Source organism: Symphalangus syndactylus, chromosome 13, assembly GCF_028878055.3.
Source record: "Symphalangus syndactylus isolate Jambi chromosome 13, NHGRI_mSymSyn1-v2.1_pri, whole genome shotgun sequence".
Taxonomy (NCBI): domain Eukaryota; kingdom Metazoa; phylum Chordata; class Mammalia; order Primates; family Hylobatidae; genus Symphalangus; species Symphalangus syndactylus.
This window is the reverse complement of record NC_072435.2, coordinates 127,794,679-127,814,629: the sequence shown is the minus strand read 5'-3', so window position 1 is coordinate 127,814,629 and position 19,951 is coordinate 127,794,679. Positions and strand designations below refer to the sequence as shown.

At 57.7% G+C, this 19,951-nt stretch overlaps 1 protein-coding gene across 4 annotated transcripts in view; it reads left to right on the top strand.

Annotated features, from left to right (window-relative positions):
* GALNT9 (polypeptide N-acetylgalactosaminyltransferase 9) overlaps positions 1-19,951 on the top strand; it is a 120,214-nt gene that overhangs the window by 73,545 nt on the left and 26,718 nt on the right. For all 4 annotated transcript variants that reach the window (XM_055239755.2, XM_063614798.1, XM_063614799.1 and 1 more), the window contains one exon: positions 3,572-3,689. In XM_055239755.2, the coding sequence (XP_055095730.1) occupies positions 3,572-3,689 (118 nt within the window). The remainder of the gene's footprint in view (positions 1-3,571; positions 3,690-19,951) is intronic.

Below are 19,951 nucleotides of genomic sequence, written 5' to 3'. Positions count from 1 at the left end.
AAGAAAATAGTTAGAATAAGAATAGTCATAATACAAATCAGATATAGAAATGATCATGGATAATTATCAATCATTATTATAAACATTATTAATCATCAGCTTTTAATATTACTCTTTGTTGCATTACTAATATAACCTAGGAATAGCCTGCGGGTATAGGGTCAGGTGCTGAAGGGACATTGTGAGATGTGACCTAGAAGGCAAGAGGTGAGCCCTCTGTCATGCCCACGTAAGGGCTGCTTGAGGGCTCCTTGGTCAAGCAGTAATGCCAGTGCCTGGGAAGGCACCTGTTACTTAGCAGACCGTGAAAGGGAGTCTCCTTTCCTTGGAGGAGTCAGGGAACACTCTGCTCCACCAGCTTCTTGTGGGAGGCTGGATATTATCCAGGCCTGCCTGCAGTCATCCAGAGGCCTAAACCCCTCCCTGTGGTGCTTCAATGTTCACACTCCTTGTCCACTTTCATGCTCCTCCCTTACTCCTGGTTCCTCTTTGAAGTTCTTAGTAGATAGCAGTAGAAGAAATAGTGAAAGTCTTAAAGTCTTTAATCTTTCTTATAAGTGCATAGAAGGAAACGCTGACGTTTGCTGCCTTCCCTCTCTGCTTTGGCTGCCTAAAAGGGAAGGGCCTCCTGTCCTGTGAGCGTGTGACTTGCTTCACCTTGTCAATCACTTGGACGCCTCACCCTCCTTACCCTGCCCTCTTGTCTTGTATGCGATAAATATCAGCATGCCCAGCCATTCGGGGCCACTACTGGTCTCCGCGTCTTTTTTTTTTTTTTTTTTTTTTTTTGAGACAGAGTTTCGCTCTTGTTGCCCAGGCTGGAGTGCAGTGGTGCAATCTCGGCTCACTGCAACCTCCGCCTCCCAGGTTCAAGTGATTCTCCTGCCTCAGCCTCCCTAGTAGCTGGGACTACAGGTGCGCACCACCACGCCTGGATAATTTTTTCTATTTTTAGTAGAGATGGAGTTTCATCATATTGGCCAGTCTGATCTTGAACTCCTGACCTCAGGTGATCCGCCTGCCTTGGCCTCCCAAAGTGCTGGGATTACAGGTGTGAGCCACCGTGCCCGGCCACGATGGCTTTTCTTGTTATCAGGGTCTGTGGAAGATCAAAGCACTGAATGGGCCCTTGGTGAAACTCATGTAACATAAATTAACCACACTAAAGTGTGCATCTCAGCGGTGTTTAGACCGTCACAGTGTCGTGCAGCCGCCACCTCCGTCTCGTTCCAAAGCAGTGTCCTCCTCCCCGTGGGGACCCCATACCCATGAGCCGCCACTCCCCATTCCCCCTGCCCCAGCCCCTGCATCCACGAATCCACTTCCTGCCCCCGTGGACTTGTCTCTTCTGTTCCTTGCATGTGGACGGAGTCACACGGGGGGCAACCTCTTGCACCTGGTCCCCTGCCCTCGGTGCCACGTTTCCAGGGTTCCTCCACGTCGCAGCCTGTGTCAGCCTCGCTCCTTCCACTGCAGAATTGCGGTCCACAGCCTGGACGGGCCACTCTCCATGTATCCACCTGTCCCTCCGTGGCTGCTGGGCTGACTCGCTTCTGATGCTAACAAGAGGTGTCCGGCTGGACTAAGACCCTGGAAGCTGAGAACTGGAGGGTGGATGTGGGTGTCGGGCAAAGCAGCTCCAGCAGGCAGGACCTGGGGCCTCCACCCTGCACCCCTGTGCCCTGCGTGCGGCAGAACCGCCCCGAGGGGAGGCTGTCTCCACAGTGACAGGCAGCCCCACGTGAGCCTGAGAACCCTCAGCCCCGCCTTTTTCTGTAATCACAGCAGGCATTTCTCGGGCAGGTCAATCCAGTTCCAGCTGGTGCTGCCTCCCTTGCCTCATGAGTTTATTTTAGAACTCTGAGCAATAATAAAAAAGACACTACCCGCTACAATAGACGTGGCAGAGAATCTGGCTCTTCACTTCATCAGGGATCACCCTGAAATGATTCTTGTTGTTAAGAAAATGGGAGAAATACCTGTTGTATACGATAAACTGTAACTTACCCAATCAAATGTTGCTATTAAAAATCAAAGAGGGTATTAAAATTTCATCACTGTTAGGTTTGTGGCCGAAATCTAATGACAGAACAAATTGGATCTTTGCACAAATAAAAGGACAATTGCTTTTTAATGCTCCTGTCATTCTTGGACAATTGATGGGCATTTATTTCTGACTGCTGAGTCGTTGGGGACAGAATTGCTTCTTTCAAATTATGACAGAGGCCAACTTTTTGCTGTTGTTTTTATGGAAGAACATGTTGATACGTAGAGGAGGATCGGGGAAGCTCAAGGCCTGCAGGGTGGCCTTGGCCTTGACCGTGGCTGCCGGGGCCTTTGGCCGGCCTGCTGTGGCATCTGGGGACAGCGTGAGGCTTTGCTGCTTCCTCTGACAGCTCCTGAGGCCTCGGAAGAAATGAAGCTCTCCACGGACAAGGAAATTGTTCCGAGGCAAAATCTTTCAGCAAAGATGAGAAGTTCCTCCTTCCTTACAACACACAGACTCTGCCTGCTCCTTGCTGGAGATGTGATTTTCCTGCCTCTTTTTCAATCCCTGCCACCTTCCAGACACCCAGTAGAAACCTGAGAGGGATGCGTGAATGAGCTCGCGCGTCGCGTCACCCACAATGGCACACCAGCTTATCCTCCCGCTCCACTCCGCAGATCCTGCCTTCACCGATCCGCAGATCCTGCCTTCACCGCTGCTGTCCATGCAGCCTCTTCCCAGGGGATTTGCAGCACTGATGCACTCTCAATACATATTAGAAAAAATATAACTAGCATACCAATGCGTGATTTCACAGAGATGGGGCCAGGCTAAGTCGGCTGACGTTTTAGAATTATTACAGGAAGTATAGTACAGTTGGCAGTCTGTGGCACGTAGCTGCACAGGCTGTGCACTCACAGCTCCAAGCTGCGTTGTTCAGAATCTGTCATCAACAAGGTTCTGTGGAGTTGAGCAGTGCACAACCTACGAAACTGCCCATTGCAGTCCTGGCTCCTGATACACAGTTAGGAGGAAGCATGGGGGAGGCGGGCAAGTGACTCACTCGAACTTGGGAAATGATGTTCAAGGCAACCACAGGGCTCCTTGGGTAAACTGATCTTTTTTCAGGGGAGAGGGGAGACAGGATATCACTCTGTTGCCTAGGCTGGAGTGTAGTGGTGCAATACCAGCTCACTGCAGCCTCAACTTCCCAGGCTCCAGTGATCCTCCTGCCTCAGCCTCCCTAAGTGCTGGGATGACAGGCGTGAGCCACTGTGCCGGCTGATTGATCTTTTTTTAAACCTCCTACACTAAGCTGAATAGAATGTGGGTTCTGTCATCTGCTGGCGTTCAGCATTTGGACGCCGTCTGGGCTGAGTGCTTGACCAGGCTCCAAGGGACTCAAGTCCTGGTGGCTGGAGGAGCAGCGGCCCTTCACCTTGGGCACGGGGACCTGAGTGCGCAGGGAGGGGGCACAGGAGGGAGGGGGTGGCGGGGTCTTCCAGGCTTTCCTGGCTCATGGCCCAGCAGGCAGGGCTCAGGCCTGCACCGTGAGGTCCTCACGCTGCTGTCTCTGCCTCCCAGGACCCCAGCTATGATCGGCTGCTCCTTCGTAGTGGACCGCGAGTACTTCGGAGACATTGGGCTGCTGGACCCCGGCATGGAGGTGTACGGCGGCGAGAACGTAGAACTGGGCATGAGGGTGAGTGTGGCCACGGTGTCCAGGGACAGGGTGAGGGCGAGTGAGGCCGTGGCATCCAGGGATGGGGTGAGGGCAAGTGTGGCTGTGGCGTCCGGGGATGGGGTAAGGGCGAGTGAGGCCGCGGCGTCCAGGGACAGGGTGAGGGTGAGTGAGGCCGTGGCATCCGGGGATGGGGTAAGGGCGAGTGAGGCCGCGGCGTCCAGGGACAGGGTGAGGGCGAGTGAGGCCGCGGCGTCCAGGGACAGGGTGAGGGCGAGTGAGGCCGCGGCGTCCAGGGACAGGGTGAGGGCGAGTGAGGCCGTGGCATCCAGGGATGGGGTGAGGGCAAGTGCGGTCGCGGTGGGACTGTGTCCGTGTGAGGCTCTGAGCTGGGCCGGGCTTCTGCTTCTTAGGTTTTTTTTTGGAGGTTGCAGGTTTTTTATTTTGGAGGTTGAAGGTTTTTATTTTGGAGGTTCATTTGGTTTATTTTGTGTTTTGCCCATGGGGCTTCTATTCACAGAAAAGATTTAAGGCTAGTTTTAAAAATTTATATATAGTTTATTAAGTTGCACCTTTCAAAACCTATGTGCTGTAAGCTTGCGGTTCACCTTAAGATCGTACTATCATGGACACAAATTCAATCAATAAAACGGCCTCCTTCCCCATGGCCGCGATTGTTTAACTCAGGTTCGGTAAATTAAATAATACCGTGAGGCCGGGCACTGATGCTCATGCCTGTAATCCCAGCACTGTGGGAGGCAGAGGCGGGCGGATCACGAGGTCAGAAGTTCGAGACCAGCCTGACCAATATGGTAAAACCCTGCCTCTACTAAAAATACAAAAATTAACCAGGTGTGGCGGTGCACGCCTGTAGTCCCAGCTACTCAGGAGGCTGAAGCAGGAGAATCCCTTGAACCCAGGAGGCGGAAATTGCAGTGAGCTGATATCGCACCACTGCACTCTAGCCTGGGTGACAGAGTGAGACTCCATCTCAAAAAATATATAATAAAATATAATAATAATAATACCGTGAAACAGCAATTCACTGCTTTTGTGCCTTTAAAGTCCCTTGAGCCTTTTAAAAATGGCACTTACAAATGTAGTGTTTGATTTTCTTTTAGTCACTTTGAATGCCTGATATCATACCAGGAATCCCCCCGACCAAGTGCTTTAACATTTCTAGTTTAATACACTGAATTGAGACCAGATCTCGAATTCTGTGAAGCATGTCAGGACTGTTTGCAGGTGCCTTTAATCCTCTCATCCTGTCCGATTTTAAATTGCACATCTAGAATCAATCCTCAATTACACATGTTTAAAATGGAAGCTGGCAGTTAATCTGGCAGGTTCTTTAATATTCTGACTTCCCTTAACTGCTGTGATTGTTAAACATCAGACCTTGGCGGGTCCGCCGTGGATTGAACGCACCCACGCAGGTGTCAGCTTCTGTCACCGTCTCCCCTGATGCTCACCCTGTGGGGCAGGAGACCAGGCCAGCAGTCAGGGGCCTAAGAAAGCTGAGGCCCTCAGAGGGACGGAACGCACCGCAGAGACTGAGGACAGCCTGGGGAGGGTGCCGGGGACGGGCAGCGCGCAGCCACCACCGAGGCTGAAGAGCCAGGGAGGATGGGACTCCTGGGGTGGAGGGCACCCAGCAGGTGCAGTCCTGGGGACAGAGCCACTGTCAGTGAAAGACAAGTCACCTCAGCAGGAAGGGGCCGGGGGAGAAACACCCCTGCCTCCCCTTCAAACAAAATCAGCTCCCGTGGGCCAAACCCAGCTGCAATGAGAGGCCAGGAGGCTGGGTCGTGGGCACATTCCAGGCTCAGGCTCAGAGCAAAGCCCAGACGACAGCGAACCTGTGTGGTGGGTGAGGGTCAGCAGTCTGGGCTGGGGGTGTGGGTGCCGGAGCACGGAGGGCCCCGGCTGCAGCCGTTGGAGAGCTTCCCTCCCGTCTGCATGACACAGGGGCCTTTCTTTTTTTTAAAGACAGAGTCTCTCTCTGTCGCCCAGGCTGGAGTACAGTGGCACGATCTCTGCTCACTGCAACCTCCGCCTCCCGGGTTCAAGTGATTCCCCTGCCTCAGCCTCCCGAGTAGCTGGGACTACAGGCGCGCGCCACCACGCCCGGCTAATTTTTGTACTTTTAGTAGAGACGAGGTTTCACCATGTTGATCAGGCACATCTCGTAATCCTGAGCTCAGGTGATCTGCCCGCCTCGGCCTCCCACAGTGCTAGGATTCCAGGTGTGAGCCACCACGTCCGGCTGACATACGGGCCTTTCTGACAGCCTGTCTCCTCCGAGGGGCGGGGGAGCCTGTGTCATCGCCAGTTCTGTCTTTCACCTTCATCCCCTGACAAGGCACAGCTGTGGCCACGCCCAGCATTTGCTGTTTCCCCAACTGACTCCCTGACTTCCCCGCCACCTCTCCCCCGACCTCTCCCGCTGACCTCTCTCCCATCCTGGGGGCTTGACAGTTTTCACCTTGATGTCCTGTCTGGCGGTCAGAGGTTGCTCTACGGTGGGAGACAGGCTGAGAACCAGAACCCAGTTCTGATGAGGAACAGGCAACTCACCTGTCCCCGTCACCACGCCCCTGTCCAGCCCCATCACCACGCCCCCAGCCAGCCCCATCACCACACCCCCAGCCAGCCCCATCACCACACCCCCAGCCAGCCCCATCACCACGCCCCCAGCCAGCCCCATCACCACGCCCCCAGCCAGCCCCATCACCACGCCCCCAGCCAGCCCCATCACCACGCCCCCAGCCAGCCCCATCACCACACCCCCAGCCAGCCCCATCACCACGCCCCCAGCCAGCCCCATCACCACGCCCCTATCTAGCCCCATCACCACACCCCCATCTAGCCCCATCACCACGCCCCCATCCAGCCCCATCACCACGCCCCCAGCCAGCCCCATCACCACACCCCCAGCCAGCCCCATCACCACGCCCCCAGCCAGCCCCATCACCACACCCCCAGCCAGCCCCATCACCACACCCTGTCCAGCCCCATCACCACACCCCCAGCCAGCCCCATCACCACGCCCCCAGCCAGCCCCATCACCACACCCCCAGCCAGCCCCATCACCACGCCCCCAGCCAGCCCCATCACCACACCCCCAGCCAGCCCCATCACCACACCCTGTCCAGCCCCATCACCACACCCCCAGCCAGCCCCATCACCACACCCCCAGCCAGCCCCATCACCACACCCCCAGCCAGCCCCATCACCACACCCCCAGCCAGCCCCATCACCACGCCCCCAGCCAGCCCCATCACCACGCCCCCAGCCAGCCCCATCACCACACCCTGTCCAGCCCCATCACCACACCCCCAGCCAGCCCCATCACCACACCCCCAGCCAGCCCCATCACCACACCCCCAGCCAGCCCCATCACCACACCCCCAGCCAGCCCCATCACCACGCCCCCAGCCAGCCCCATCACCACGCCCCCAGCCAGCCCCATCACCACACCCCGTCCAGCCCGATCACCACACCCCCATCTAGCCCCATCACCACACCCCCATCCAGCCCCATCACCACGCCCCCAGCCAGCCCCATCACCACACCCCGTCCAGCCCGATCACCACACCCCCAGCCAGCCCCATCACCACACCCCCAGCCAGCCCCATCACCACACCCCGTCCAGCCCCATCACCACACCCCCATCTAGCCCCATCACCACACCCCGTCCAGCCCCATCACCACACCCCCATCTAGCCCCATCACCACACCCCCATCCAGCCCCATCACCACGCCCCCAGCCAGCCCCATCACCACACCCCGTCCAGCCCCATCACCACACCCCCATCCAGCCCCATCACCACGCCCCCAGCCAGCCCCATCACCACACCCTGTCCAGCCCCATCACCACACCCCCATCCAGCCCCATCACCACGCCCCCGTCCAGCCCCATCACCACACCCCCGTCCAGCCCCATCACCACGCCCCCGTCCAGCCCCATCACCACGCCCCCTGTCTAGCCCCAGCCCTGCTGGGCCCTCAGATGCAGACCACCACTTTCCAGTCCCCCAGCTCCTTCCCTGCTCCCACCTTGTGCGCTTGGCCCGTGGAGGCACCACAGGCTGTCGGAAGCTGCACCATGGTCCGAGCAGCCGGCCCCGAGGCCACACTCTGCTGGTGTCAAGAACTCCACGTTGCCGCCCCTGAGGTTGCACCGCCCCCTTCTGTCCCCATGACCCTAAAAACACATCCCTAAAGCTTCCCTTCATTAACAGCTTTCCCGTTGAGCCCAGTGGGGTGAACTTTCTTTCTTGTGGGGCGTGGCAGACACGGGACTCTTCCAAGAAATATTTAGGATGCAAAGCTGGCAAGAGACGGTGATTGACGGGTGATTGGCTGGTGATTGATGGGTGATTGACAGGTGGGCTGGGACAGCAGCTGATTCCCAGCCCCCTGGCGGGCAGGGCCTTCATAAGGACAGAATGCCAGCTGGTGCGTGGTGGTGTGTAGGGGAGAGCCACGATGGAGACGTGGAGTTCAGTGGCCCTGGGACAGCCAGGTGGGGCTCACAGTTGGGGTTAAAGCCTGAGAGGCAGAGTGGGGGCTGTGCAGAAGCCGTTTGAGGGGATGACAGAGGCGGGAGAAATAGAAATAGAACCAGGGCCTCCTGGGAGCCAGACGAGGAGACGTGGTGTCTGGAGGGAAGGACCAACAACGCCAGAGCTGCCCCTACGAACCCAACTTCGTTTCCCCCAAGAGCGGACGCCCTGACCTTCAGGACGCCCTGACCTTCAGGTCTGCCAGGTGGGGCCCCCACCTGAGGCCCTCTGGTCTGTTAAAGGAGAAGTTGGCATGAGGGGAGGCGCTGCCCACCCAGGACGTCACCGTGCAGGTGCCTAGGATGGAGACACAGGAGGGGGAGACATTGCAGCCCTGGGACCTGCAGCTGAGCCCCAGGTGGACAGGGAGACAGGCGTGCACCCCTCCTGGGGGGGGACAGGGTCTCTGGCATCAGAAGATGAGTGGGAATTCTCCCCTGGGGAGCTGGAGAGAGTGTTGCAGGTAGAACAGCAAAAGAGTAAAGGCCCCCACAAGAGAGAGCTCCGGACGACAGGGAGGACTGGACACTGAGGCCACTGGGGGCACTGACGGCCCTGGGAAGGGCACGCTGCGTGTGTGTAAACGGGTACAGGGATGGCCCCGGGAAGGGTGTGCGGCGTGTGTGTAAATATGTAAAGATCATACTGCACATTCCAATTCTGCTGGTGATCGGGTTCTGGGAACTTGCCAGGAAACAGAAGGGTTCCAGCAAGATAAGGTAAATTATAAACAGAATAAAAGAGGAAAAAAACACGGCAGAGAGTGAAGAGGAGCAGGTCCGAGGCCCACAGAGCACAGCCGAGCCCCAGGGCCACGCACAGACCCCGCAGCCGAGCCCCGGGGCCACGCACAGACCCCGCAGCCGAGCCCCGGGGCACACCAGGCCCTCAGCAGCACTGCCAGCGACTGGAGTGAGTGCCGCCCGGGGTCCGAGCTGGGCACGGCTATTCTTGCTCCGTTCTGAGGGCTGGTTCTGAGGCCATGTCTGCGCTGGACAAGTGGAGGCTGGAAGCCAAAGGGTCCCTTTCACCAGCCACCCGGCCAGCATGGGGTGTACAGTGGGGTCTCCCTGAAGCCCTGGAGTCTGCAGGCCAGAGGCCAGGGCCAGGCAGGGGCTGCAGGGAGGGGCACGGTGACCTCTAGCCCGATGGCGGTGCCCGACTTGGTCGTATTCCACATCCGTGTCCTGTAGGGCGACCACCCCACTCAAGGAACCTCCCCTAAATACGCTTGTTCTCAGTGGAGCAACTGTTGAATATTAAACAGCAATGATTTTTTTTTTTTTTTTGAGACGGAGTCTCTGTCGCCCAGGCTGGAGTGCAGTGGCGCGATCTCGGCTCACTGCAAGCTCCGCCTCCCAGGTTCACGCCATTCTCCTGCCTCAGCCTCTCCGAGTAGCTGGGACTACAGGCGCCTGCCACCACGCCCGGCTAATTTTTTGTATTTTTAGTAGAGACGGGGTTTCACCGTGGTCTTGATCTCCTGACCTCGTGATCCGCCCGCCTCGGCCTCCCAAAGTGCTGGGATTACAAGCGTGAGCCACCGCGCCCGGCCAAACAGCAATGATTTAAGACCACACATCCTGATAGGCCCCAAGGGGAGCAGTTCTATAAATTGCCCAAGGACTGTGGATCTTCCTGCATTTAGAGCAGCCGGCCGGGTGGGGGAGCCGCTCTTACTCTCTGACCACTCCCCTCCCCACAGACACCAGACAGCCTAGCGGCTCCGGGGCAGGGGGCTGCCTGAGGCCAGGCGCCTCACAAGAAAGGATTCCCCTCTCTCTGCGTCTCTCTCTGTGGTCTGTCTCTCTGTGTCACTCTATCTCCTTGTCTCTGTCTCTGTTTGTCTCTCTCAGTCTTTCTGTGTCTCTTTATCTCTCTGCCTCTCAGTCTCTGTCTCATTCTGTTTCTTTGTCTCTGTCTCTCCCAGTCTTTTTGTCTCTCTGTGTCTCTTTGTCTCAGTCTGTCTCTCTGTCTCTTTGTCTCTGTGTCTGTGTCTCTCTCTATCTCTTTGTCTCTCTGTCTCTTTCTGTCTCGATCTCTGTCTGCCTTTCAGTCTCTGTCTCTCTCTGCCTCTCTGTCTCTGACTGTGTCTCTCTTTGTCTCTCAGCCTCTCCGTGTGTGTGTCTCTCTCTGTCTCTGTCTCTTTCTCTGTCTCTGTGTCTCTCTCTCTGCCTGTCCCCCACCCCCACACAGCTCCTGGGGTCTGACAGACGTCAATGCTGTGTAGCCCCCACGCCCACATGAAGATAAAAATTCTCCCTCATCCTGAGAAGTACCCCTGTTCTCTTCTAAGCTTTCTGATTATTTCAAGAGGAAAATGTAGGCCAGGTTCTAGAGCACCTCTGATGCTGAACGGTCTCGCCTTCGAGCAGCCGTCAGACGACAAAGCCTTCCAGACTGTGGCTTCCAACCACTTTAACTGCGGTGTGTATTTTATTGTATTTATTTGTACAGTTATCTCTCATTTTTGGCAAGAGATAATGGTCCCCTCCTAAGGCAGTGATAAAGAGTTTCCTGTTAAAATTCATGCAGTTACCCTTTGGGTGGATTTAAAGAGTGTGTGTTAGGTAAATGGTAGCACGTCCCCAGGCGGGTGGCCTGCAGATGAGGGGGCAGAGGAATCAGGCTGTCATTCTCCTGGCCCCTCCCACAGCCCTGGGGAGGAGCTGAGGCCCAGAGAGGCTGAGTGACGTGCCCAGGGCCACGCAGCAGATGGATGTGAGACTCACACTCAGGCCTGCCCGACTCCGCCTTCCACTGGCCCAGGTGCAGGTCAGCCAGGCCAGGAGCCCCCATCCCTAGGGCAGCCCCTCCCCATGCCAGGGCCCCACCCTCTGGCCTGTCCTGGGCATCTGCAAAACCGTGGTCTCTCCGGCACCAGCAGTGGCACAATGTCCAGGAGGCCTTGACACCGCGTCGCCCCTGCGGCTGCTGCCCCGGCCTCCACTCCCCCTTACAGGAAGCCGCAGTGGGGTTACGAGTGCGCCGTCTCCACGTCCCCCTGCTGCCGTTGCCCCTGCGGCTGCTGCCCCGGCCTCCACTCCCCTTACAGGAAGCCGCAGTGGGGTTACGAGTGCGCCGTCTCCACGTCCTCCTGCCCGGCCCCTCCTGAAGCCCCCCGTCCAGCTCTGTCCCCGTCGCCAGTGACCCCAGAGCTACCTGCAAAGGGCAGTTCTCGGTCTCCGCCGTAAGGGACCCAGCAGCTGGCGGTGTCCCCTCATGGGCTCTGGGATGACGCCCCCTCTCTCCTGGGTCCTGGGCAGCCCCTGCCCGCGTCCTTAGCCAGGCTCGTTTCTGTGAGGTCATGACTGTGTCCTTCAAGCCACTGAGTTGTGGAATTCGCGGCAGACGGCAGCCACAGGAAACACGTGACCTCCACCTGACCTTGGCTCACCCACTCCAGAGTCCTTGCCTGGCTCCCCGTCTGCTGGGGTCACGGATGTTTCCTGAGGGCCTGGGTCTAGGCCGCACGCTGGGGAGAGATAGAGGCCCTGAAGCTGGAGGGCAGCAAGGGCAGGCCTGGCACGGGGGTCCCTCGTGCAGAGGTTTTGGGTCACTTGCCACAGATGGAGGGTCCCACCCCCCAACCTCCACCACAGGCCTGGCAGATGCCTCCCCGCTCAGGTCAAGCGCTGTCCCGGGCTCGCTTCCATGCCACGTGGTGAGGCTGCGTCAGGCCCCACCAACTCTGCACGGGTGGCCCCGAACTGAGCAGATATTTCCTTTGCCTGAGCAGAGGAGAGGGGTCCCCACCCCCCACCCACCACACTGGGCATCTCCTGCAGAGGCAGCTGTGGGCAGGTGTGAGCAGGTGTGTGGTGTGAGCAGTTACTGGCAGGTGTTAGCAGGTGTGAGCAGGTATATGCAGTTGTGAGTAGGCATAGGTAGGTACAGGAAGCTGTATGCAGGTGTCAGCAGGTGTGGCTAGCTGTATGCAGGTGTAAACAGGTGTGGGCAGGTGTGAGCAGCTGTGAACAGGTATAAACAGGTGTCAGAAGGTGTAGGCAGGTGTTTGGGCAAGTGTGAGCACCTGTGTACAGGTATAAACAGGTGTCAGAAGGTGTAGGCAGGTGTGGGCAGCTGTGAGCAGGTTTGGGCAGGTGTGAGCAGGTTTGGGCAGGTGTGAGCAGCTGTGAACTGGTGTGGATGGGTGTGAGCAGGTGTGGACGGGTGTGAGCAGGTGGCCCAGGGCAGCCGAGGGTACACGGTGGATACAGGAGCTCCACGTGAAGGCAGCCAGACTCTGGGTCAGGACACAGTCAACCAGCCCTGGGTCCCACGCTGCCTGCACAGCCTCAGCAGCCACAGTCCCGAGAGACCTGGCAGCTCCACACCGGGGTCAGGGCAGCCCTGGGCTCCTGAAGAGATGGAGGAGAAGTCCAGTGGAGAAGAGGACCTGGGTGGAATCCCATGGCCCATGGAGCACCCGGAGAGATCCAGGATTTGAGGGTTACCAGATGGGATGAGGAGAAGAACAGCCATGGGGCCTGCAGGAGGAAGCCAGGCTGCAGAAGGCCACACGACCAGCGCCCACATGGCTTTCCTGTCCCGATGCCACAGACCACAGCCGAACCAACCCTGGGAGAACGGGCGTGAGGGCCCGCCATGCCCAGGATAGACCACAGGGATCACCACTGACTTGAAATTGGGGGCACAGCAAGATAGACGCGGGAGACCCCCAGGAGGCGCGGCTGGCAGAGGCCAGGCTCAGTGCCCCGAAACCTTGCACCTTGCGAGGCCGGGCGATCTTCACGATGGCTTTGGTTTTCGCTGATTCTTTTAACCAGGTACAGACAAGTGTGGACTCTTTTGAAAGAAATCAAAGTGCAAGTTTGGAACTTGAAAGTAAACATAGAAGAAAGGAAAGAAAGTGGGAAGGAAGGAAGCAGAAAGGGCTGGGGGAGGGAGAGACGCCGTCCCCCCACGTGTGTGATAATTTCGCAGAGCTGACTCCCTGGCAGCCGTGGTTACAGGTGCTGTGGGGCCTCAGGGAGCTCTGCAGACGCTGTGGGGTCTTCCCCTCTGGTTCCGAGGCCCTCTCTGGAGACATCAGGCCTAGAGCCCGCAGCCCCCACACTGAATGTGGCTCCCTCGGCCCCGACCCAGGCCCACCACGACCCCCACTCCAAGGCCGTGGACCCCACCCACTCCCCACCAGCCGCCTGTCCTGCTGGAGCTTAGAGGCAGCTGGCCAAGGATTTACGGGGCTGTCATTGCTGATTTATTCACGAGATCAATGCCTGGGGGAGGGAGCCTGGCGTTTGCTTGTATTTGAAAGGCCCGTCTGACCTTGAACTCCAGCCCAGGGGACCTCCTGCCGTGTTCCGAGGGTTGAACTCCAGCCCAGGGGACCTCCTGCTGTGTTCCGAGGGTTGAACTCCAGCCCAGAGGACCCTCCTGTCCTGTCCCAAGGGGCTGGCCTCCAGGTCCACTGGGGGCTGAGCGGCTGGCTCTGGCTGCCGTTGGGTGGGTGGCAGGGCAGGGTCCCCCCCTTCCCCGACTCCACGCTGACCACCCTGGAGGGGCACTTCGAGGGGATTTGGAAACAGGTCGGGTACTTTTCCCCACCTCTGAGCTGTGCCCCAGCTTCTCTTTCTCTTCTGAGCGCCAGTTCCCACAGCCAGTGCCCCCCAACGCTCTCTCCCTCTGCCCTCTCCTCCTGTCTGCCTCTCCTCCAGGACCCTGGGTTCAAATCTTGGCTCTACCCCACACAGTTTGTTCTTTGGCACATTTTGGAAGCTGCCTGATTCCCAGTCTCCGGGTCTCAGCTCCAATGACCACACCGTGCACAGTGCCCACCGCACCCAGCTCCTCACTCCTCCTCCAGCACTGTCCTCTGCCCCACACATTCTGAGCTTGCGGGCCAGCTCCACGCTGTCCCTCTCGCCCCATCAAGTGTGTGGCACTAGGGGCTCCAGGCTGTCTCCTCTCTCACGCCATCGAGTGTGTGGCACTAGGGGCTCCAGGCTGTCTCCTCTCTCACACCATCCAGTGTGTGGCACTAGGGGCTTCACACTCTCTCTCACGTCATCGAGTGTGTGGCACAGGGACTCCACGCGGCCCCTCTTGCCCCCATCAAGTATGTGGCACTAGTGGCTCCACACTGTCTCCTCTCATGCCATCGAGTGTGTGGCACTAGGGTGAGTCTCTGTCACTACTTTTCCAGTGTCCGTAAGAGCGTGAGGCTCAGCAGAGGCTCACCAAGACGTCCTGAATGGAGGAGGTTGGGAGCCCTGCAGTGGCCTACAGTGTTGACTGCCCGTGATGAGCTCAAGGGAGTCTGAAACACTAACAAAATAAATCAATCCATTAACCCAGATTGTTACCTCGTTAACACATACCTCAGCCCCCAGTGTGGCTCTCACATGTCAGCCAGCCCCTCCCTGCCAAAATATGCCGTGTCCCAGCTACAGGAGGACGGGGCCTCACCCTTCTGATTTATGGGCTGTGGGGAAGGGGTCCTGCCCGGGAAGCCTTCTCGTCCACTCCGTGAGGACTCCCCCACCACGAGGCCCAGGCGGCGCTGCCTTGGCAGTGGACGGATTAACAGGGCTCCCCAGCCTGCGTGGGTTACGGGGCTTTTTCTGTGCCCGTCGATCCGGCAGCGAACGCCAAGTGCTCATGCACCCACCAACCCCCGCCCCCCGCAGTTGGTTTGTACCCCAGCTCCTTTTGCCTTGTAGCAGATCACCCCATAATTTAGTGGCTTAAAGTGACTGTTTCATTTTGCCCACAACCTTGTGGGTCAGGAACTCGGAAAGGCAGATGCTGCCCTGTGCAGCAGCCCCCATCACAAGGCTCACAGGCCGGACGTCCAGCAAGGTGCACACACACACGTGGCGGCAGGGGATGTGTGGACTCTGGAGGGTTCAGCTGGGGCAGGTGGCTGCACGCGGCCTCTCCACAGCTGGGATTCCTGGTGGCATGTGAATTTTGGTGGCCCAGGCTGGAGTTACGATGCCCTCCATGCCCCGCCTTCGATGACCCGGTGGCGACTGTTGATGGACGCAGCCACACGCCCGCCCAGGTTCAAGGAGGCGGCACCGGGACCCAGGTTGGCCTGGCAGAAGGGTCCGGGAATGTGCATTCTTTGTTTATTTCACTGTTCTTTGCTTGTTCAGCAGAGTGAGGTGGCTGAGATTGGGGCTGAGAGCCTGTGACTCCACCACCGACGGACGGTGACCTTGGGCAAGTTCCTAGCTTCTCCCAGCCCCGGCTTCCTCGTCGGAGAAAGGATTCCTTTATTAGGATTAAACCAGTGAACACCTGTGGTGCCCTGAACCCCGTGCCTGGCACTGAGTTGGTGCTTCATGGATGCCGGTGACCATGATTTCCGTCTCACCTGGGACTCGGGGAGAGGCTTGTGGCTTCCCAGCTAAGCTTGCCAACCGTGCCGGCCGTGTGGCCCGAGAAGGGTGGGGACAGCCCTGCTGAGGCACAGGCAGCCTCTCTCCCAGCCCCATCCCCGTCATGCGTGCTCGTCAGAGCAGGACTTACTGCGGTGCTGCGCCTGCGAGTGTGGCCCTGGGGCCTGCAGCGGGGTGTGGTTGGTGTCTGGGGCATTAGTGAATGAACAGATGAGTCATCTGGATAGTCTCTCCATAAAGTGCTCCTGCCAGGGCAGGACAGGTGGGGCATCAAAGGGAAGCGAGTTATTCGTTGGCTGAACAGATTCCTTCTGAGTGAGCTCAGGTGCTGGAGGCTGCTCTGGGCTCAGGTTCCACAGAGAGCAAAGCAGACAAAGTGTGCGCCTCGTGGGGCTTGCCTCAGGTGCCCCGGGGCGAGACCCGGCATGGGCTCCACCTGCGGTGGAGAGGCCTAAGTGGGGAGAAGACCAGGGAACGGTACAAGGAGCGGCTACTGTGAGCCAGGATGGAGGAGCAGAGGCAGCTGCAGGGAACAGTGTTCCAGCAGAGGGATCAGCAAGGGCGAAGGCTCTGCGGCCCTGAGACTGGTACGTGCCCGGGGGAGGGCGGCCCCCTGCCCCACGCACTGGCACAGGTGTGTGCCCCAGGACCACATGGCCATGTGTTCTGCCCCTGGCTCCTGTGCACCTGTGTCTAACCCCTCCACACCGGCGGCCTCTCTGATCAATTCAGCCCAATTAGAGGAGTAATTCTCCCGTCTTGGGGCCAATTTACATTTCTGCAATGGTAGAAATGCCAGCTGCTCATCTTCTAATGAGGAAAGTCCTGGAGCCAGTTAGAGGAAAATGAGTCCATCGCGTCCATTAGGCTTAATAAAGGTCAGGACGGAATCAAGTGTGAGAGTCGGGCCAGGAAAGCCGTCTGCAGAGCAGAAATTGGAAATCGTTTGCTCTCTGTCTCGAAATGCTCAGACTTGCTGCTCCTCGGGGTGTTACAGGAAAACCTCCTCTCACACACGGAAGGCGCCTCCTGGACCCTGGACCCTCGAGACCCCACTCCGCTGGGGGGCTGTGTGAGCATCAGAACGTCTGGGGCCTGGGGGGCGGCTTTTGTGATTCTCCGAAGGGTTGGGTTCATTCAAGATCCTGTTAATAAGCCCTGTCTCACCAGAGGCGGACAGGTATCACCCTTCCTCTGGGGAGGGAGCGAGGAGGTGCTGCCGGGCCACCCCGCCACTCACACTCAGGGAAAGGGAGTGCCGGGGTCAGAGGGACGCCAGGGAGGGAAGCCGGGGAGCGACGCTGGGAGGGACGCCGGGAGGGACGCCGGGGAGGGAAGCCGGGGAGCGACGCCGACGCCGAAAGGGACGCCTGGGAGGGATACAGGGGTCAGGGGAATGCCAGGGAGGGATACGGGGGTCAGGGGAACGCTGGGGAGGGACACGGGGGTCAGAGGGACCTGGGGGGTGTCTCCTTTCTGCATGAATGGAGGGCAGAGGGAGAGGCTGGAGAGAGACTGAAGCCCTGTTCTTGTTCTCTAGAGCTGCTTTCTCCAAGGGCTTGTTCCAGCCACAGGTAGTTGTTGCCCCCCCCAACCCCTGCCGGGGCCGCACATGGCGTCCTCACCAAGTCTGGCACCCCCACTCCCCAGTAGACCACAGAGCAGGCTGTAGCTACAAGACGGGCCCCTCACCTGCCCACAGCCCCTGCTCAACCTCAGCAGGTCAACCAGGCCTCCAGGCCGCAGGGAGGAGACAGATGGGGACACCGAGGCTCAGAGCAAGAAGGTGTGGGGACGGAGAGGTCTCTGTCCATTTGCACGTCCCTGTGGGGAAGCCCCGCTGAGCATGAGGGGTCTTCAGAAGAACCCTCCACGTTGCCTGTGGACCCTGCCTCTGCCCGTTAACCAGCGGGGCTGCCTCCATACCCTGAGCCTCCGAGCCTCCGTTTCCCCATCTGTCACTAAGGGTGACTATACGACTACACCCCTGGGGCTCTTTTAGGATTAAACGCAGCAGGGCTCTCGGTGCCTGGGATACAGCAGGCATGCAACAAATGCTAATTTTCATCATGTGCAGACATTCCTTAAATACCATTTTTCTTTTCTTTAGAAAAACTGTTTTAGATGTAAAGCACTGGATATAAGTTAACTAGAACAAAATAAAAATCACCCACAATTCTGCCTGTGTCCGGGCCGAGACGTGCACCTCGCTGGAGCCCGTCTGCGTCTGTCAGACCCTGTCTGTGGTGCGTGCGTGTGCCTGGGGGTAATGCGGCCTGAGGTGTTGCTTTCACAGGCACAGGCTTCGGAGGGAGCTGTGGCCAGTGGGGTCGGGGAGCTGGGCCGGGGAGAGGGTCTCGGGCCTTTGTCCATGCTGTGTACTTCCCCACACTTTCGGGGACGGCAGCATGCACAGCTGCACGCCGGTGCCTCCGGGTTCTGCTGACGAGCTTGGGGGCCATTTCGGTGCCTCTGTTCCATCTGGCACAGAAACGATTCTTCCTGTATATGAGTCTCTCCTCATGCCCTAGCCATTTCCTCAGGCTGAATTTCTAGAAGTGAAATTACTGACTCAGGAAACGCATATTTTCATGGATTTATGTACAATTTGCCAAATTCACACACCTCCCTCCCAAAGAAAAAGCTGTGGGGTGGGTGTGGGTGTGTGTGTGTATGGGGTGTATGTATGTGTGGTGTGTGGGGGGATGGGTGTGTAGGTACAGTGTGGGGTGTGTATATGGGGTGTATGGGGCATGTGTGTGGGGTGTATAGGTACAGTGTGGGGTGTGTACGTATAGTATATAAGGTGTGTATATGGGGTGTGTGTGTGGGGTGTGTATGTACAGTGTGTGGGGTGTGGGTTGTGGGTTGTGTTTATGCATGTGGCATGTGTATATACAGTGTGTGGAGTGTGGATTGTGTGATATGTATGTGTGGGGTGTGTATGTACAGTGGGGTTTGGGTTGTGTGGTGTGTGGGGGGGTGTATATACAGTGTGTGGGTTGTGTGGTGTGTATGTGTGTAGGGTGTGTACAGTGTGTGAGGTGTGAGTTGTGTGGTATGTATATGTGGGAGTGTGTATGTACAGTGTGTGGCATGTGGGTTTGTGTGTGTGGGGTGTGTACATATAGTATATAAGGTGTGTATATGGGGTGTATGTGTGTGGGGTGTGTATGTACAGTGTGTGGGGTGTGGGTTGTGTTTATGCATGTGGCATGTGTATATACAGTGTGTGCAGTGTGGATTGTGTGGTATGTGTGTGGGGTGTGGGAGGGGTATACGTGGGGTATGTAGTGTGTGGGGTGTATAGGTACAGTGTGGGGTGTGTATGTACGCTGGGGTGTGTATATGGGGTGTATGGGGTGTATGTGGGGTGTGGGTTGTGTGGGATGTATGTGGGTTGTGTGGGGTGTGGGTTGTGTGGGGTGTCTGTATGGGGGTGTGGGTTGTGTATGGGGGTGTGGGTTGTGTGGTGTGTGGGGTGTGGGTTGTGTGGTGTCTGTGTATGGGGGTGGGGGTTGTGTAGGGTGTGGGTTGTGTGGCGGGGGGGTGTGTCGGTATCTCCTCCTCAGTCATTCATGAGAAAGTGGACTCCCAGGACTTGCAGCACTCAGGAGCCGATGGAATGTGGTAATTGTCACTTTTGCAATCACGACAGGCACGCAGGAAGTGCCTTTGCGGCTTCCGTGTGTTTCCTCCGTGGCTAACAAGACTGAGTGCTCCACGCATCGTCGGCTGCGTGTCTTTCTTCCTTTGCCAGCTGCTGTTCGCGGCGCCCCTTGTGTGCTCGTTCATGTGAGGGGCTCTTAGCCCTGGGGGCAGGAACTGCGTGTGTGACCAAGCGCTTTCCCTGTTCGTCTGGCTTCATTTTATGGTGTTGTTGTTGATACACAGGAATTAGTAACTGTGAACTGTATCTACTCTTTGTGAGGAGATGGGGTTTCACCATGTTGCCCAGGCTGGCCTTGAACTCCTGGCCTCAAGCAATCCTCCTGCCTCGACCTCCCCAAGTGCTGGGGCCACAGTCTTAGCCACTGCGCCTGGCCTGGTATCTGCATTTTAATGGTGTGTGCCTTCGCTGTCATTCTTAGGGAAGCCTATTTGACCATCTGAACATCTTTCTGATACTCGTAGAATTCTTTTTTCAAATTAAAAGCCTTCATCTGTTTGGAGTTGTGTGTTTTCACATGAGGAAGCTGCTGACCTTTATCAGGTTTTAAGATGGTGGACGATGCCTTCTCAGGTCACTCATCAAATCTCCATCCTCAGCCGCAAACAGAAGCGCAGCCCTCGTCACAGGCTTACCGAATCCACTGTCTGTCTTGAGCTTTCTACTCTAAGCCAT